At 48.8% G+C, this 15,201-nt stretch overlaps 1 protein-coding gene across 2 annotated transcripts; it reads left to right on the top strand.

Moving 5' to 3' along the window:
• The first annotated feature begins 122 nt into the window (after window positions 1-122).
• Window positions 123-5,513, top strand: CUNH1orf109 (chromosome unknown C1orf109 homolog). Of its 2 annotated transcripts, none has more exons than XM_032877299.1 (5): window positions 123-400; window positions 581-855; window positions 2,779-2,958; window positions 4,524-4,642; window positions 4,802-5,513. In XM_032877299.1, exons 2-5 carry the CDS (start codon window positions 581-583, stop codon window positions 4,837-4,839), a joined length of 612 nt encoding a protein of 203 aa, XP_032733190.1. In that variant the 5' UTR covers window positions 123-400; the 3' UTR covers window positions 4,840-5,513. The 2 variants fall into 2 exon arrangements, with proteins under 2 accessions (XP_032733190.1, XP_032733192.1); XM_032877301.1 differs by having other exon boundaries at window positions 4,520-4,642.
• Window positions 5,514-15,201: the final 9,688 nt, after the last annotated feature.

Genomic DNA, 15,201 nt, shown 5'->3' with positions numbered 1-15,201 from the left:
ACAAGGAAGCTCCGCGGCCTGGCAGCCGAAGCACACGTAGGACTACAGGACCCAGAAGGCACTGCGGTCTACGACATACGTTCGCGACTCGACAGCTGTTCTGCGGGCATGCGCAGAGAGACCGCGGGCTCCTGGTGGCGGCCCTGACGGGTCCTCGGACTTTGATGGCATTAGCTTTAAGTTTTCCTGCTGGTTTAGGGAAAGCGCCCGGCAGTTTCCAGGAAAGGAGACAAGAGTCTGGCTCTGGAAGTACGGGTTCGGAGACAGCGCTTCGGCCCGGGGAATCCGCAGTCTGAAACCGGAGACTACCCGAGCCGCGGGCGAACCGCCTCCGAGGTCTGATCAGGCAACCCTTCAGGAGGTGGGAAACCGAGGCCCTCTCTCCGGAGCCCCCCTAAAGGTAAGACAGTGCCTCGCGTCAGGACGCCCTCTCGGAAGGGATACACAGCCCCCATCGTGAGGAGACCCTGGTTTAGCGGAACTTCACCTGCGCGCGGTGATCACTGGACTCGCTACTTCCCCTGCCGAGTTAAGACCCTAATGCTTCTCCCCACTCCCCTTTCTCTTTTTGTCTCGGCAGATGACTCAAGACCAACCTTGGCTTGCTCTGCAAGAGGCCCTGAGGAAGTGCTTTCCCGTGGTGGAGGAACAGCAGGGCCTATGGCAGAGCACCCTGGGGGACTGCCAGCCCCTCCTGGCCTCCCTCAGCAACCTGGCTGAGCAGCTGCAGGCAGCGCAGAATCTGCGGTTTGAGGATGTGCCTCCACTTCGGGCCTTCCCGGACTTAAAGGAACGGCTGAGGCGCAAGCAGCTGGCGGCTGGCGACACTGTCTTGGACAAGTTAGGGGAGAAGCTGTAAGAGTTCAATGCCGCTCCTTCTTGGCGGGAAGATTGAAAAACTTGGTGTTTAATAAGTAGCTAGGATCCCTCAGCAGTGTTTTTCCCTTTACTTGAGAACACGGTATTTGGAGGTGTCTCAGCCTTGCCTCCTTTCCATTTGTTGCAATGGGACCTCTTATCAAAAAGTCATTTTATGGGGTACCTGGATGTTGCAGTCAGCTGGGCTTCCGCCTCTTGGTTTTGGCTCAGGTCGTGATCTCCCGAGGTGAGTTCAGTCCCCCCACTGGGCTCTGCACCCAGTGCGGAGTCTGCTTGAGACTCTTTCTCTCTTAAATAAATAAATCTTTCTTTGAAAAAGTTATTTTATGGCATTTCCCTTGTCATATGGCATGACAGTGGTGGTCTTAGTAGAAGTTACAGTGGAAAAGAAAAGCAATCGAAAAAGCGAATTAGTCCCTCTCTGTAGTCTTCTTTTGTCAAAAGCAGTGAGGAGTTGTACTTTAAACTTAGTAGTGCTAGAGCTAAGGGTTTTATGTATATATTCTCACGTAAAATATTTTCAACATCTCCGATTTAACCTTACTTAATCCCATTTTGCTGGTGAGGAAACTGAGGGCCAGATTGCCTATGGTCACACAGCTAATAAATGGTAAAGCTGGAAGTCTAACTCAAGTTTGCCTGCCGCCAAGGCCAGAGTGTTCAACCACCATTACGTTCGTGTCTCTGTGCCAGGCATAGTATGTCTCTAAACTCTTAGTATGTGTAAATGAGACCCTCTATTTTAAAATTATAAATATCGAGGATAGACAAGAGACCTGGCACATAGGCTTGCTCTTTCTTTCTTTCTTTCTTACTTACTTATCTTAGAGAAAGAGCACCAGTGGGGAAGGGGGCAGAGGAAGAGAGAGAATCTCAAGCAGATTCCCCACTGAGCACAGAGCCCCACCTCGGGCTCCATCTTATGACCCATGATATCATGACACGAGCCAAAATCACAGGTCAAATCCTTGAGCCACCCAGACGCCCTGCACATAGGCCTTTCCTTGACCAGAACAAAAGAAGTTTCTGGTGTATATAGTCTGTGCTGTAGACTAAGGGGAAATGGGTGTATATGGGGACTTTGTATATTCATTTGTACAAAATAAGCACCTATGGGATGCCAGGCACGAGGTGCTGGGAATATAACGATGAACCAGACTTAGTTTCTTAGTTGATTAGAAGAGAGATGATTAGCATCAATTAAATTACGTTGCGGTGTGCTCTGAGGTAGTGAACTCTTATTTCAGTTGATGACCTATTTGTGTGTGAGTATTGGGCCGTTATTTTGTATAATTTTTTACCTGTGAGTCAAAGCCACACATTTTGAAAGCCACAATTATAGGTTAGGGAATGCTTTGCCCTTTGGGAAGTTGTGGCCTTCTTGGTGGCTGGGTCCCTTGGAGTCACCAGCGGAATAATAACTATTGACCGTGAGTTAGGCACTTCCCAAAGCACCTTATGAGCATTATTGCATTTAATCTTCCTAAGAACCCTTTCATTGATTCATTCATTGTATTTGTCATTCTATGTGCCAGTCTTTGTGTTTTAAGTACTTAGGGCATGCAGTGAGCAAAACAGATCATTTTTATACGTGACTGAGAATAAATAACTTTCCTAAGGTCCACAGTAGTTATGTGCACCCAGAGCAGTTTTTCCCGTTGGGACATTTGGCAGTAACTGGAGACATTATTGATCGTCACAACTTGGTAAAGATGGGGGTGTGGCGTGCTCTTGTCATCTAGTGGGTAGAGGCCAAGGGTGCTATTCAGTGCCCTAAATGCACAGGGTAACCTCCCACCACAAAGAACATCCAGGTTGACATGTGAGTGTGCTGAGGTTGAGGAACCCCGCCTTAGGCCTTTCTCATGATGTTGTCTAACAGGAGACTTTTTCCTTCAGAGCCACCCTCCTCAAGGTGCGGGACACCATCAGCAGGCACGTGGAGCAGGTGTTTGAGATCTATGAGCAGCATGCAGACTTGATTGGCATTGATGCTGTCCTGCAGGCTTCGGTGCTGAGCCCGTCTGTGGCTGACATGTTGGAGTGGTTGCAGGATATCGAGAGACATTATCGACATTCGTATCCTTTGCACCCGTTTCAGACAGCGTCCAGAGCTGCTTCAGGAAGTCTTTTTAATTTCAGTTTTCATGAGATTATACAACTATGGTAGGGGTCAGTTCTCCTTGGTCCCTGAGCGTAGAGAAAAATAAAGCAGGCCGAGTGGGGAGTGAGGGTGGAGTTGTGATTTTAAATAGGGTGGTCAGGAGAGGCCTCACAGATAGTGAGTGACATTTAAGAAAAGACCTAAAGGCGAGGGAGAGAATCAGGTGTTATTTGGGGGAAGTGTGTCCCAGGTAGAAGAAACATCACATGCAAAGGCCCTGTGGTAGTAGCGTGCCTGATGTGTTCTGAAAATAGTGCGGATGCCGCTGGGCTAGACTAGAGTGAGGAGGGGGACCCTATTAGGAGACATGGTCAGAGGGACAGGGCCAGACTTTGTAGGGCTTTGGAGGTCTTTGAAAGGATTTGACTTCTGCTCTGAGTGAGATGGAAAGCTATTCAGAGGTTTTGAGAAGAGGAGTAACATAATCAGCCTGTGTTTTTCACATAGCTGCAGCCAACAGTACTGAGCACTGACTACACGCCATGCCAGGTGCTGTTCTAAGAATGCCCACATAGCCACTTGTGAGGTGCTTTGATTCTGTTTCCTGGGTGCTTCTTGGATTTTCCTTCTCTATCTGTACTACCTCTTCCATAGTTTCTCGCCTCTCAGAGGTGGCCCATTGGTCTGTGCAGCATCTTGACGGGGTTCTCTCTCTGGCTTCTTTGCCTCTGAGCCAGCTCCAGCTAGTGACCTCACTGCATCCTGAAGACATCTTCATTCTGCCTGTCGCTTACATCGAGTTTTCAGCAGCTTCCATGGTTCACAGGCCAGAAACCCCACTTTGGTCTTCAGTGCTCTTCGTGTTCTGGTTCAACCTGCCTTCTCAGCCACCTTTCCTACTGCTCTACACACTGTTCCTTCCCGGCCAGATTGGAGGATTTCCTCAGCGCTGAAACCAATCCATGCTTCCCCACTTCTGTGCCTTTGCTTATGCTCTTCCTACCAGCCAGAATCTTCCTGCTGCTAAGTGGGAGGTATGCATCTTCTGAACTGCCACACGGTGTCCTCTTTGATGTCACTGACATTCTCTCTTTTCAGTTCCTGGTTTTTCTCTCACCACAGTGAGATCCTAGGTGGTTGGGGCCATGTCTCATCCCTCCGGCCCCGGAGCACTGTGAGTGAGGAGGTGCTCAGTAAAGATGGGTGGCATAGGTGAGTTCTGCCACCTGATAAATGGAATGATAGCCCCTCTTTCACTCTTTGAGCTTCCCATAGCTCTCCCCAGGGCATTTTCCCCCTTCAGCACATTTCATTTGCTTTTTTTTTAAAAAGATTTTATTTATTTATTTGAGAGAGAGATCATGAGCCGGGGGAAGGGTAGAGGGAGAGGCAGACTCCCCACTGAGCAGGGAGCCTGATGTGGGACTCAGTACCAGGACCCCAGGATCATGATCTGAGTCACAGGCAGATGCTTAACCGACTGAGCCACCCAGGCGCCCTCATTTGCTTTTCGAGCAGTCAGTCCTTAACTTCGAGGAAGTTACCTAAAGAGAAAGTACCTCCTGTCCTCGGTCCAATGGGGAGACTTGGCAAATATCCAAGCTTTGCCCGAGGCCTGGAACCAAATTTCAGAAGATGAACACCAAAGCCTTGTACAAGGTATTGGTTTTCGTTTACTCCATGTCTGCGTTCTGTGTGTCTCACTTCTTTAGAAGCATTACAGAGATGCCTTTGCAGTGCCCCTGTATTTTTTATAAATCGGGTGTTTTATGTTCTCTGGAGAGGTGATATGCCAGTTTTTCTCTCTTCCTATTCCAGATACCCTGTTGAATGTTTCCTTCTTCCTGGAAGAGTAAGGAAGCCACGTGTTTATCAGCAGACTAGGGGGACACAGTTGAAGACCGACATTGGTGCTTTCTGGTATGGTAACCTGACATACTTGAAAAATCAGTGCCTAGAGCCTGAGGACTGCCTTCTGATGCTGGGGCCTCTCCCTGTGACATCACGGCTGAGGACACATGGGCCACCCCTTGCCCTTTCGATGCTCGGCAGTGGAAGGAGGTAGAGAGAGAATGCAGGAAAGGTGGTGCAGAACAACAGGGCAGGAGCCACCGTCGCAGAAGTGGTAGGGAAGGAGAGGGCAGGGAAGGGAGTGTGGCACCACCCTCAGCACCATCCAAAGCTCTGAGCTTGATTGACACCCGGGCCTGTTCTGTGTATTTGTGTCCGTACCTGATTCCTTGATGGAAGATGATTATTCTTGATGATTTAAAGGAATAAAGGTGATAATTGATGGAAGACAGTACAGATCTTCCTGGACTTACAGTGAGGTTATATCCTGATAATCCCTTTGTAAATTGAAAATATTGTAAGTCAAAAATGCATTTAATACCCCTAACCTACCAAACATTAGCCTAGCCTACCTTAAATGTGCCCAGAACACTCACATTAGCTTACAGTTGGGCAAAATCATTTAACACAAGGGCTTTTCATTTTATTTATTTATTTTTTTGAAGATTTTATTTATTTATTTGTCAGAGAGAGAGCGAGCACATAAGCAGGCAGAGCGGCAGGGAGAGGCAGAGAGAGAAGCAGACTCCCTGCTGAGCAAGGAGCCCGCTGTGGGACTCGATCCCAGGACCCTAGGGTCATGACCTGAGCAGAACGCAGCGGCTTAACCACCCACTGAGGCACCCAGGCGCCCCAGGGGCTTTTCATTTTACAATGAAATGTTCACTATCTCACGTAATTGACTGAAAACAGAACAGCTGTTCGGGCTTCAAATGGCTGTATCGGTCGTTTACCCTTATGATCTCTGGGCTGACTGAGCTGCGGCATGTGGTGTGCGCTGTTGGTGCCCAGCATCGTGAGAGAGGGGCACGCTGCATGCCGCCAGCCCAGGAAGAGATCCACATTCAGTATGTGAAGTATGGTTTCTGGTGGACGCGTATTGCTTTGTGCACTGTTGTAAGAGTTGAAAAATCCCAAGTGGAACCACCGGAAGTCCCGGCGGCGCATCCCTGTTTTCCAACTGCTGTGGCTCCGAACCCTCAAGTCGACTTCAGTTTCCAGAGCCCACCAGCAGGGGGAGGTGGTGCAGCATGAATTATGCTCAGAGCTTTGTCTTTGAGGAGTTGCCCCTCTCTTCCCCACCCTCCTCGAGTGGCTGGGGAGAGACTGCTAAAATGACAGGGGTTTTAACCAAAGCTGGTGCCTGATTTGCCACATTCCTTTGATCTTGGAGTAGCTGCACAGTGGGAGAAGACCACCCAGAACTGGGGCATCAGGGTTATGTTTCTGAAGCCCAGTGCCTTCATCTGTGAAATGGTCGAGCACTTCCAGACCTGTCAGCTTCGGGGCTGTGGAAGAATCTGGGTCACTGGATGTAAAGAGGCTTAATAAAGAGTATAGATATTTTTAAAATGAAGATGACTTTTTTCTTACTACAAAAGTGATATTAATGCTTTTTTAAAAAAATCATAGGAAAACTGTAGAAAAAATGTAACTGTAGAAAAGTATGAAACAAGCTACATCAGAGATATTTTGATATATACCCTTTCAATGTCCATAATCGCACATTTTAAAAGACCCAAATATAGTATCTTTGACATATACTGTTACTTAAATAATCTTTTTTTTTTAAACATAGTTTGGCCATCTTTTCATATCTGTAAAAATAGCTCAATGTAATTACAGTAGTTACCATTACACACATATACCGTTTTATGAATGTATTAGAGCTTTTATTTTTCCAAATTTGTATGTTTCTACCTGTCAAGATAATACATTGTGATTGTGAAAAACGAAAGGATTACAGAAAGTGGCAATGCACACTGTCTACTGTTTTTAGCAATATGATAGGTATTCTTCCAGGAATTTGAAAAACATGTATCACATCCATAATAATTGTAAATAAAACTTAAAAACATTTGGGTATCAGGCCTTATGATGTGCTCTGGGGCAGATGAAGGAGATCCCTAGAAAGGTTTATAGTTAACCAGGGAAAGATTTAAACCAGTGTCTCTTAAGTTTTAATGTGTATGGAAATCACTGGGCTCTTGTTAAAATGTCGATTCTGATTCCGTAGGCCTGGGGTGGCAGCGCCCTAGATTCTATGTTTCTCACAAGGCCTCGGGTGCTGTCAGTGCTGATGATCCCGGGACCAGACTGAATTGAAGAGATTGAAATTGTAAAACAATAATGAAAGTATTTTCAGGGGTGGGTGGAGTAAAGGGTACAAACCCCTCACTTAGAAGTCACAGGAGGGTAAAAAGAAATAGTGAAAGTGGTATATTTTACATTAAACAAAAGAGAGGGGGCACCTGGGTGGCTCGGTCAGTTCAGCAACTGCCTTCGGCTCAGGTCGTGATCCTGGGGTCCTGGGATCAAGTTGCGTATCCCACTCCTTGCTCCGGGGGGGCCTTCTCCCTGTCCCTCTGCTGCTTCCCCTGCTTGTGTGCTCGCTTGCTCTCACTGTCTCATAAATAAATAAAATCTTTAAAAAAGAAGAGGAGGAAGAGAGGTGATAATTGCTTGTCAGAGTACTTCCTAGTGACAGTGATCTCTGAATTAGGACTTGGGGATGGGGAGGAGTGGCGGGGCATCCCATGCTGAGGGGACAGTCTAATGAGCAGAGGCAGTGTTTGAGAAAGATTGGAACCCAGCATGGATCAAAAGTTTGCTGTGTACCAGGCACTGCGCTTATTTGCTTTTATCTCCTAAAACTGGCAAATATGAATAGTCCCACCAAGCAAGTCACTACGGTTCTTAAAGGGCTGGAGGCATGGCTCCCTAGGGTGGACTGGAGCCCAACTGTGCAAAGCCCGAAAGGCCTGGCTTGACAGTGTGTATTTTGTTCTGCAAGTGGGAGGGGTGTGTGTGTGTGTTACAGAGCTCTTTAAGTCCTGACCATAAATAGATACAAGGATTTACAGTGCTTCATAATAACTATGTATTACTTAAATATCACTGTTTCTATTTTGTTCATTAGTTTTTTACTTTTAAAATGCTATCTTTTTAAATTGTCCTTTTAAAATTAAAATAGATTTATCTTTGGAATAAGTGACACATTCACACTGTGCAAAATTCAAAAAGAGTACAAGAGCACATTCAGTGAAAAGTTCTCCTCTCCCGGTTACTCACTTCCCTTCCCTGGAGGCAACCCGTATGAAATGTTTCTGATGTATTCTTCCAAAAATATTCTTTGCTCATATCCACACAATGGTTAGAGTCCTCTAAGATAGCCCCCAAGGGTCCCACCTCCGGTATTCATGTCCTTGTGTACCCTCCTCTCCTTCAGTGTGGGCTGGGCTTACAGATTGGCTTCTGTGAACAGAATATTGCGGAAGTAGTGCGGTGTTACTTCTGAGACTAACTGATACAAAAGGACTGGAGCCTCCAGTGTGAGCCCATCACTTACTGTCAGATTCCTCACCCTCCAAGAAGTCAGCTGCAGGGCTCCAAGGCAGCCCTGTGGAGTGCTCATGTGAGAGACTGAAGTCAGCCAGCCACCATGTGACTGAGCTTGGAAGCAGACCCCCAACTGCCCACACTCCTGCCCACTTGAGCCTTCCATTGAGACCACAGCCCCAGCTAACAGCTCAGCTACAACTTCACGAGGACCTCAGACAAAGGCAACCAGCTAAGTTGTGTGCAGATGCCTGACCCATGGAAACATAATGTTTGTTTTAAATTATTAAGTTTTGGGGTGAATTATCCCACCGCAATAGATAGCTAATACAACAAGCTAATGGGTTTTTTTGTGTGTGTGTTTTCTCCCTGATTTTGCTACAGCATGCTACAGACTCAGCTTTGCACCTCCCCCACCACCGTTACTGTATCTTTTTTTTTTTTTTTTTAAGATTTTACTTATTTATTTGACAGAGATCACAAGTAGACAGAGAGAGAGGAGGAAGCAGGTTCCCAGAGGAGCAGAGAGCCTGATGTGGGACTTGATCCCAGGACCCTGGGATCATGACCTGAGCCGAAGGCAGAGGCTTTAACCCACTGAGCCTCCCAGGTGCCCCCCAATTAATGTATCTTAGAGATCATTCTACATGAATATACAAAGAGTTTCCTTAATTTTTTCTAAAATGGTTCCTTATTTCTCTGTTGTTTGGGTATACCATAGTTTATTTAACTAGCCCCGTACTGATGGACATTAGGTTTCCAAAGGCTTAGTGTCCTATAGGTTCCTGCAACCCTCCTGTGCTCCCACCTCCGTCCATTACACCTGTTTTCCTGGAATTTTTCAGTTACCTTATCATACCCCACCCACTCATCCAGTGAAGAAAGAACTCTGTTGATATTTTTACTGGACTCGTATTTATAAAGTAAGGAGAATCATCATAGTGAGAAAACTTCCAGTGCTGCTGCTTTTTCGTTAAAGATGTTATTTATTAGCAAGCGAGTAGGGGCAGAGGGAGAAGGAGAGAAACAGAATCTCAAGCAGACTCCCTGCTGAGTGCAGAGCGCGATGTAGGGTTTGATCTCACAACCCTGAGGTTATGACCTGAGCTAAAATCGAGAGTCAGATGCCCAACCAGCTGAGCCACCCAGGCATCCCCCACCATGCTCCTTCTTTAAGCATGCCATAGCTATTAGATGTGAGCTCTTTTCTATCTCCCTCTATTGGGGAAATAGATTCCTGGTGGTCAGAACCCCTTCCCTGCTGATGAGACAATCTGTTGGGATGAAGTGAAGAATTTAGGTTTCTTTCCTTCCTGTCCCTATGCCACCCACGTTTAGAAGTTCACCTCAAGGGCACCTGGGTGGCTCAGTGGGTTAAAGCCTCTGCCTTCAGCTCAGGTCATAGTCTCAGGGTCCCAGGATCGAGGCCTGCATTGGGCTCTCTGCTCGGCGGGGAGCCTGCTTCCTCCTCTCTCTGCCTGCCTCTCTGCCTACTTGTGATCTCTCTTTCTCTGTCAAATAAATAAAATCTTAAAAAAAAAAAAGAAATTGACCTCAAAATTCTCTTGGCAGAGTAGCAATTTTTCCAAATCGGTGAGATCCTAGGCTCCAAAGAGGAGGAATTCTGCCTGCCCAAGGAGGGTCCAGATTATGTGGTGACTGTGTTATGTCTAACTTTAATCTGAATAATGGGGGCCAGGTACCATCTTCAACTGTCCAAGTGTTCAGTTGCTTACAATGCCTCCACTCTGCACATTTGCATGGGAGGGTGCACATTTGGAGGAGGTTCAGGGAGGAAGTACATCGACTCAGGAAAACTTGCTAACTTGCAAGTGACCCAGACCTGGGTTCAAGTCTCAGCCACTTACCAGCTAAGTGACCTTGGGTAAGCCATCTTTCCTCTTGGTTTTAGTTTCTTCTTGTGTATTGATGGAGATGATGTTCTACCGCTTACAGGATTGTACAGTTTAAGTGAGAAGAGATATGTGAAGGGTTTTGGTAAATTTGGAAACATGGAGGGGTTGACATATACTCCAGACTTACTGGTCACCTACTAAGTGGGCAGCCATGTGGTGCTCTTGGGCACCTTCAACACTTAGCAAGCAGTGCAGCAAGCGTGATTCAAGAGACTGGGTTTCCTATGCGCCCATAGCTCATCATTGACAACGCCACAGTTTGTACCAGGGTGTTGGTGGTTCTGGTGGAAGGAGTCTCCCTTTCACCGGTTTCCTCTCTGCATCCTTGATGCCCACTCTGCTGTGACAAGAGTTGGGTTTCCTGAAGATCCAGTCCTGCACGGGACAGGGTTCCTCCAAACACAGAGGTGAGTGGAGCGTGGCCCCCATCTGGCTGGGCAGTGGCACATGTGGGGCTCTCTCGGGGCAGCTGCAACCTTGCCAGCTAGCTTCCCCCTTGGGTCCCATGCCACAAGGGCTGGAGTGAGTCCTCAGGCTGCCTGCCAGAGTCTCACACCTCTGCCCTTAATGCCTGGGCTGGGAGGAGATAGGCAGTCCTTCTCAAGGAATGACAGGGGTGCCCTTCCTTGCACTCTCCCTCCCCATCATTCCTAGAATGTGCTTTAGTTTCTACAGAATGTGAAGGAAAGCCATTTTTTTCTGAGACTGGGACCTGGTCCAGCGCTTGAGGCCCCAGGCCCAGAGTTGCAATCTGGCACTTTTGAGGAGGGGCTGGATACCTGCGTTCTTATCAAGGACCTTCATTCTGTTGCAGGGCATAATCCTAAGAAAAAGCAGCAGAGAGGGAGCTGGGTAGATGAGCCGCAAAGATCTCCCTTCTCCGGGGAAGAACCTAGACTTAACCGCTCCCGGATTGCCCCTCTTATTCCCTCATTGTTTCTCAGCACCTGCTCAGTCCTCAGTCCCGAAAAGCACCTCAGTTCTCCTCCCCTAACCCCTTTGTACCGTTTAGAGAGGGGTTGTAGTCACTTCTGTATGGGGCACCTTACAGTCTGCCACATCCACATTCATTCATTCAAAGGCCTCCCCGTGTGCCCCGCACACAACTGATTCTGGGGGATTCAAAGACAAATAAGAGAAGTACACGGTCTGGCAGGCCAGACAGACACGAAAGCTCAGGTCAGAGCTGCTATCATAAAGGAAGTGTGGGGAAGGCGGTGGATGGAGAGTGACAAATTCTTTCTGTGGGTTTTAGTGGGAGGCAAGGAAGAGGAGTATAAGAGTAGATCCGCGGCAACTGAATTTCGGGGAGAATCTTCCTCTGGTCTCTACTGGAGAAAGAAGCAGGGCATGGGTGATCACGGGCTGCTTGCCATCATGTGAGCCGGGAGCAACCCCAGGTGCTTGCTCGGGCTCTTCCCTCCCCGATTCAGACGTGCGCACTAGTTCTTAATTTGCACAAAGAGCCCAGACCAATAAATCCACCACTCAATTGAATCCCTGCAGTGTGTTTAAAGGCAGCAGCCGACTTTTATCAGCTAGTTTGTTCTTTCCTCTAAGCAGAGTTTTATGAGGGGTCTCCTGAGCTGGCTCATAACGTGGTGAAACATCTACAAAACTTTGACCGTAAATCCCCAGCGCCCGCCAAGCCAAGGACGCTGTTCTCCAGGCACATTTTGTCCAGCTGGTGGCTCTGTCCCCTTGCCCAGTTTGCATTTTTGCACTTGTCTCTTTAAACTTGGATTTGTTTTCCAGCTCTCTGCGGCCTCTTTAAAGGCAACTGAAAAATGAGGGGTAGGGAAAAGGAACTAGAAAGTTACGTCTGTGCTAAAAATGACCCCTGGCTTATGTTGCTCTGAAAGCTGGTTCCCATCCCACTGCTGAAACAGAGACATCAGGTTTCCTGGCCACACGAAGCCCAGGCGGGGGACTGGAGGCCAGCGCCAACAAAGCCCATTATTGATACTCGCCCCTTTTCTAGGCCGTCACCCTTTGTTTTGCCATCCTCGGGTGTCCATTCCATAAACGAAAGGAACAGCTCCAGACGCCTTTTCCCCAGATGGGCTACAAACACGACCTCTTTGCCCAGTACTTTGAACTCCCCCAAGACAGGGATGAAAGTCGAATGCCTCCCTCCTCCAAATAAGGAAGGACCTGGTCTGTGGGTGCTGGTTGGCTGAGGGGGCCTGGGCACTTGGGGCCACAGATGGAGAAAGCTGTCCGTCTAGGAACTGTTAAGTATGGCCCCCGAATTTCTTACCTCTGTGTTTACAGGTTCTCTTCATTTTGGTCAGGATATCATGAGGGCCAGGAGAAGACCCCTGCGGCTGCCCTTCATGGGGCCTCATCCTTGGCCTACTCTCCCCTAGATCCCTCTTAAGGATGGCCTTTCCGGCCTGCGACCTGCGCTTAGAAGGGTCGCCCAGCTTGGCTTCATGCTCTGCCGTCGCCCTCTTGACATTCTTAATAGTTTGGGAACCAAAGGGAGGATTTCCGTTTTGCACTGGGTCCTGCCCAGCTTCCTTCTGGACGTACTGCAAATGGCCACCCCAGAGCTGGGAACAGACGCTCTCCTCCCAGGTCCGAGCCTGCACAGAGCCGATGACTTGCCTGTGGGTGAGGACGCTGGCCTCGCTCCACTCACAAAGGCTCCAGTTGCCCAGTCTTCTGGTCACAGACAGTCCCCATCATGCAACCATGTTTCGAAAAGCCCTGAAGAGGTGCCTCCCAGTCCCGACCCATGTTGTCAGCCGCTCCTGACACAGTATCGCCTTTCAGACCAGACTTCTGGTTTGTGCACGCCACCAGGAGGAAGCTGGAGTCTAGGAGCTGGGTGGGGTGATGGAAGCCAAACAGGGCAGCAGTGGACACCCACCCCCAACAGAGAGCCTCAGACCAGGCCAGCAAGGCATCCTCCCTTCCCTAGCCCTGCCTGGCATGGGTTTCCAGATCCACCCGGCATTGCTACACCAGCGGAAATGGCGGTCACTGTCCCAGCCAAACCCTAGGACTGTGGTGACAACCCGGAATGGGCCCAGCCACCACATCAAGGACACAGCTCCACCCTCCTCTCTGCACTCCCTCCCACCTCGGGCTTCCCTGCCTCTCCCCTTCCCAGGAACCCAGGGTGTAACCTCTGCTTGGGGCCAGGGTTGGTCATGGGCCTTTGCAGCTGCTGTGTTGGGAGAGAATATTTTAGACACCTCGGGACTCGGGACATCTGCCACTCACCCTTGTGGGACCTGAACAGGTGACTTGACCTCTCTGGACCCCACTGTCTTCATCAAAAAGAGCAGAAATAAAGTGGGGTGGACAAAAGTTTCAACTCATAGGGCCACTGTGAAAAGTAAAGGGGTTGATACGTGTGAAAGGGCTTTAAATTGTATAGAAAGAATTTTCCTCTGGGAAGCGCCAGGGCACGATGGAAAGAAGGATTTGGGAACCAATAATAATAATAATAATAATAATAATGATATAATGACTACTTATTGAGCAACTTCTCTGCTTCATGCTTATACCTAGAGCTTTTATACCCATCACAGCAACCCTGTGAGGTAGGCACTATTTCCCTGCTTCTGCAGACATGGAGCCCAGGTTAGGAAGGTCACGTGACCTCTCCAAGGCCACAGCCTATCTTCAATTTTAATCCTCCATGAGCTCCACGTCCTGACCCACTCCGTAGCCATCTGAGGCAGACCTGGCAAGGTGTCCCCAATCAAGACATCTAAACCTCTCTGTGGCTTAGTTTCCTCCCCTGTGTAATGAAGACCATGATGTCCCTTTGACAACCTCCAGGATGAAACCAGCCCATGTCTGGCACAGTGCTGGGCGCATTTTCTCTCCCCAGCAGCTCTAGCCTCGAGAGCTGCTTTGGGCCAGATGATGGCCGACTCCAGGCCGGAGCAGAGGTGCCCAGCCCAGGTTCGGGTTCGGGTGACCGCTCAGCGAGGGAAGCACTGCTCACGTAGGAGGCAGGAACGTAAGGTGTGGCATTTCCTGGCTGTGCCTGGCTACACTTCAGAGGCAAGGGTGGGGGATGTGAGACTTCCCCAGGCCCAGGGCAATCTGGGCACATGCCCCATTTCTACGTCTACCCGCTGAAGTCACCATCAATCTCCATGAGTCACCAAAACACCAGAATCCCACACCGCTGCATGGGAGCCAGTGCGCCCAGTGCAGGCAGCCCTGCAGACGATTGTGAGAGTAACCAGCACCGCCGGTTCGAGGTGCAGACCCCATCGCTTTGATCCAAGGTCCGGGATCCAAGGAGGGCACTCCTCCCCCATGGAGGACTCTGGCCTAAGAGCTTCCTCCAACCTGTTGCCCCTACACCTGGTGTCCCCAGGCAAGACAAGGAGTTGCCATGACTTCTGCCCTGTGTAACTCTGACCAAGGGAGGAAGAATCAGTGTCTCCATCAGTGAGGATTTCAGGATTTAGACCAGTGGTTCTTATTCTTGGCTGCACATCGGAGTCCCTTGGAGAGCTTTACAAAGCACCAGTGCTTGCATCTACCCCAAGATGCTGATCTAACTGTCAGGGATTCGGGCATTTTAAAAGCACACCCCTGGCCCCTTGGCTTCAGTATGTAGCCAAGGTTTGAAAACAACTCATTCTTTTAGAATGTCTACTGTGCATCAGGCACCATGCTGGGCTCCGAGCTGAACAAGAGTCAGGACTTCTACCTGCATGGGGTTGCATTCTAGTAAGGAACAACAAAGGGAGCGAGAAAATAGGTAATTTCAGATGGTCACAGGACTGGGATAGATTGCCCTGGGGAGGGAATAAAAGGGGCAGAAGAAAGGGCTTTCTGAGAAAGTGATGTGTGCACTAAGACCTAAATGAAGAGAAACAGACAGATGTGTATTACCTCATGCAGCAGTTCTCAGTGTTG

Source organism: Lontra canadensis, unplaced genomic scaffold, assembly GCF_010015895.1.
Source record: "Lontra canadensis isolate GAN:19392208 unplaced genomic scaffold, GSC_riverotter_1.0 scaffold60, whole genome shotgun sequence".
In the NCBI taxonomy this organism is placed as follows: domain Eukaryota; kingdom Metazoa; phylum Chordata; class Mammalia; order Carnivora; family Mustelidae; genus Lontra; species Lontra canadensis.
This window is presented reverse-complemented; position numbering and strand designations above follow the sequence as displayed.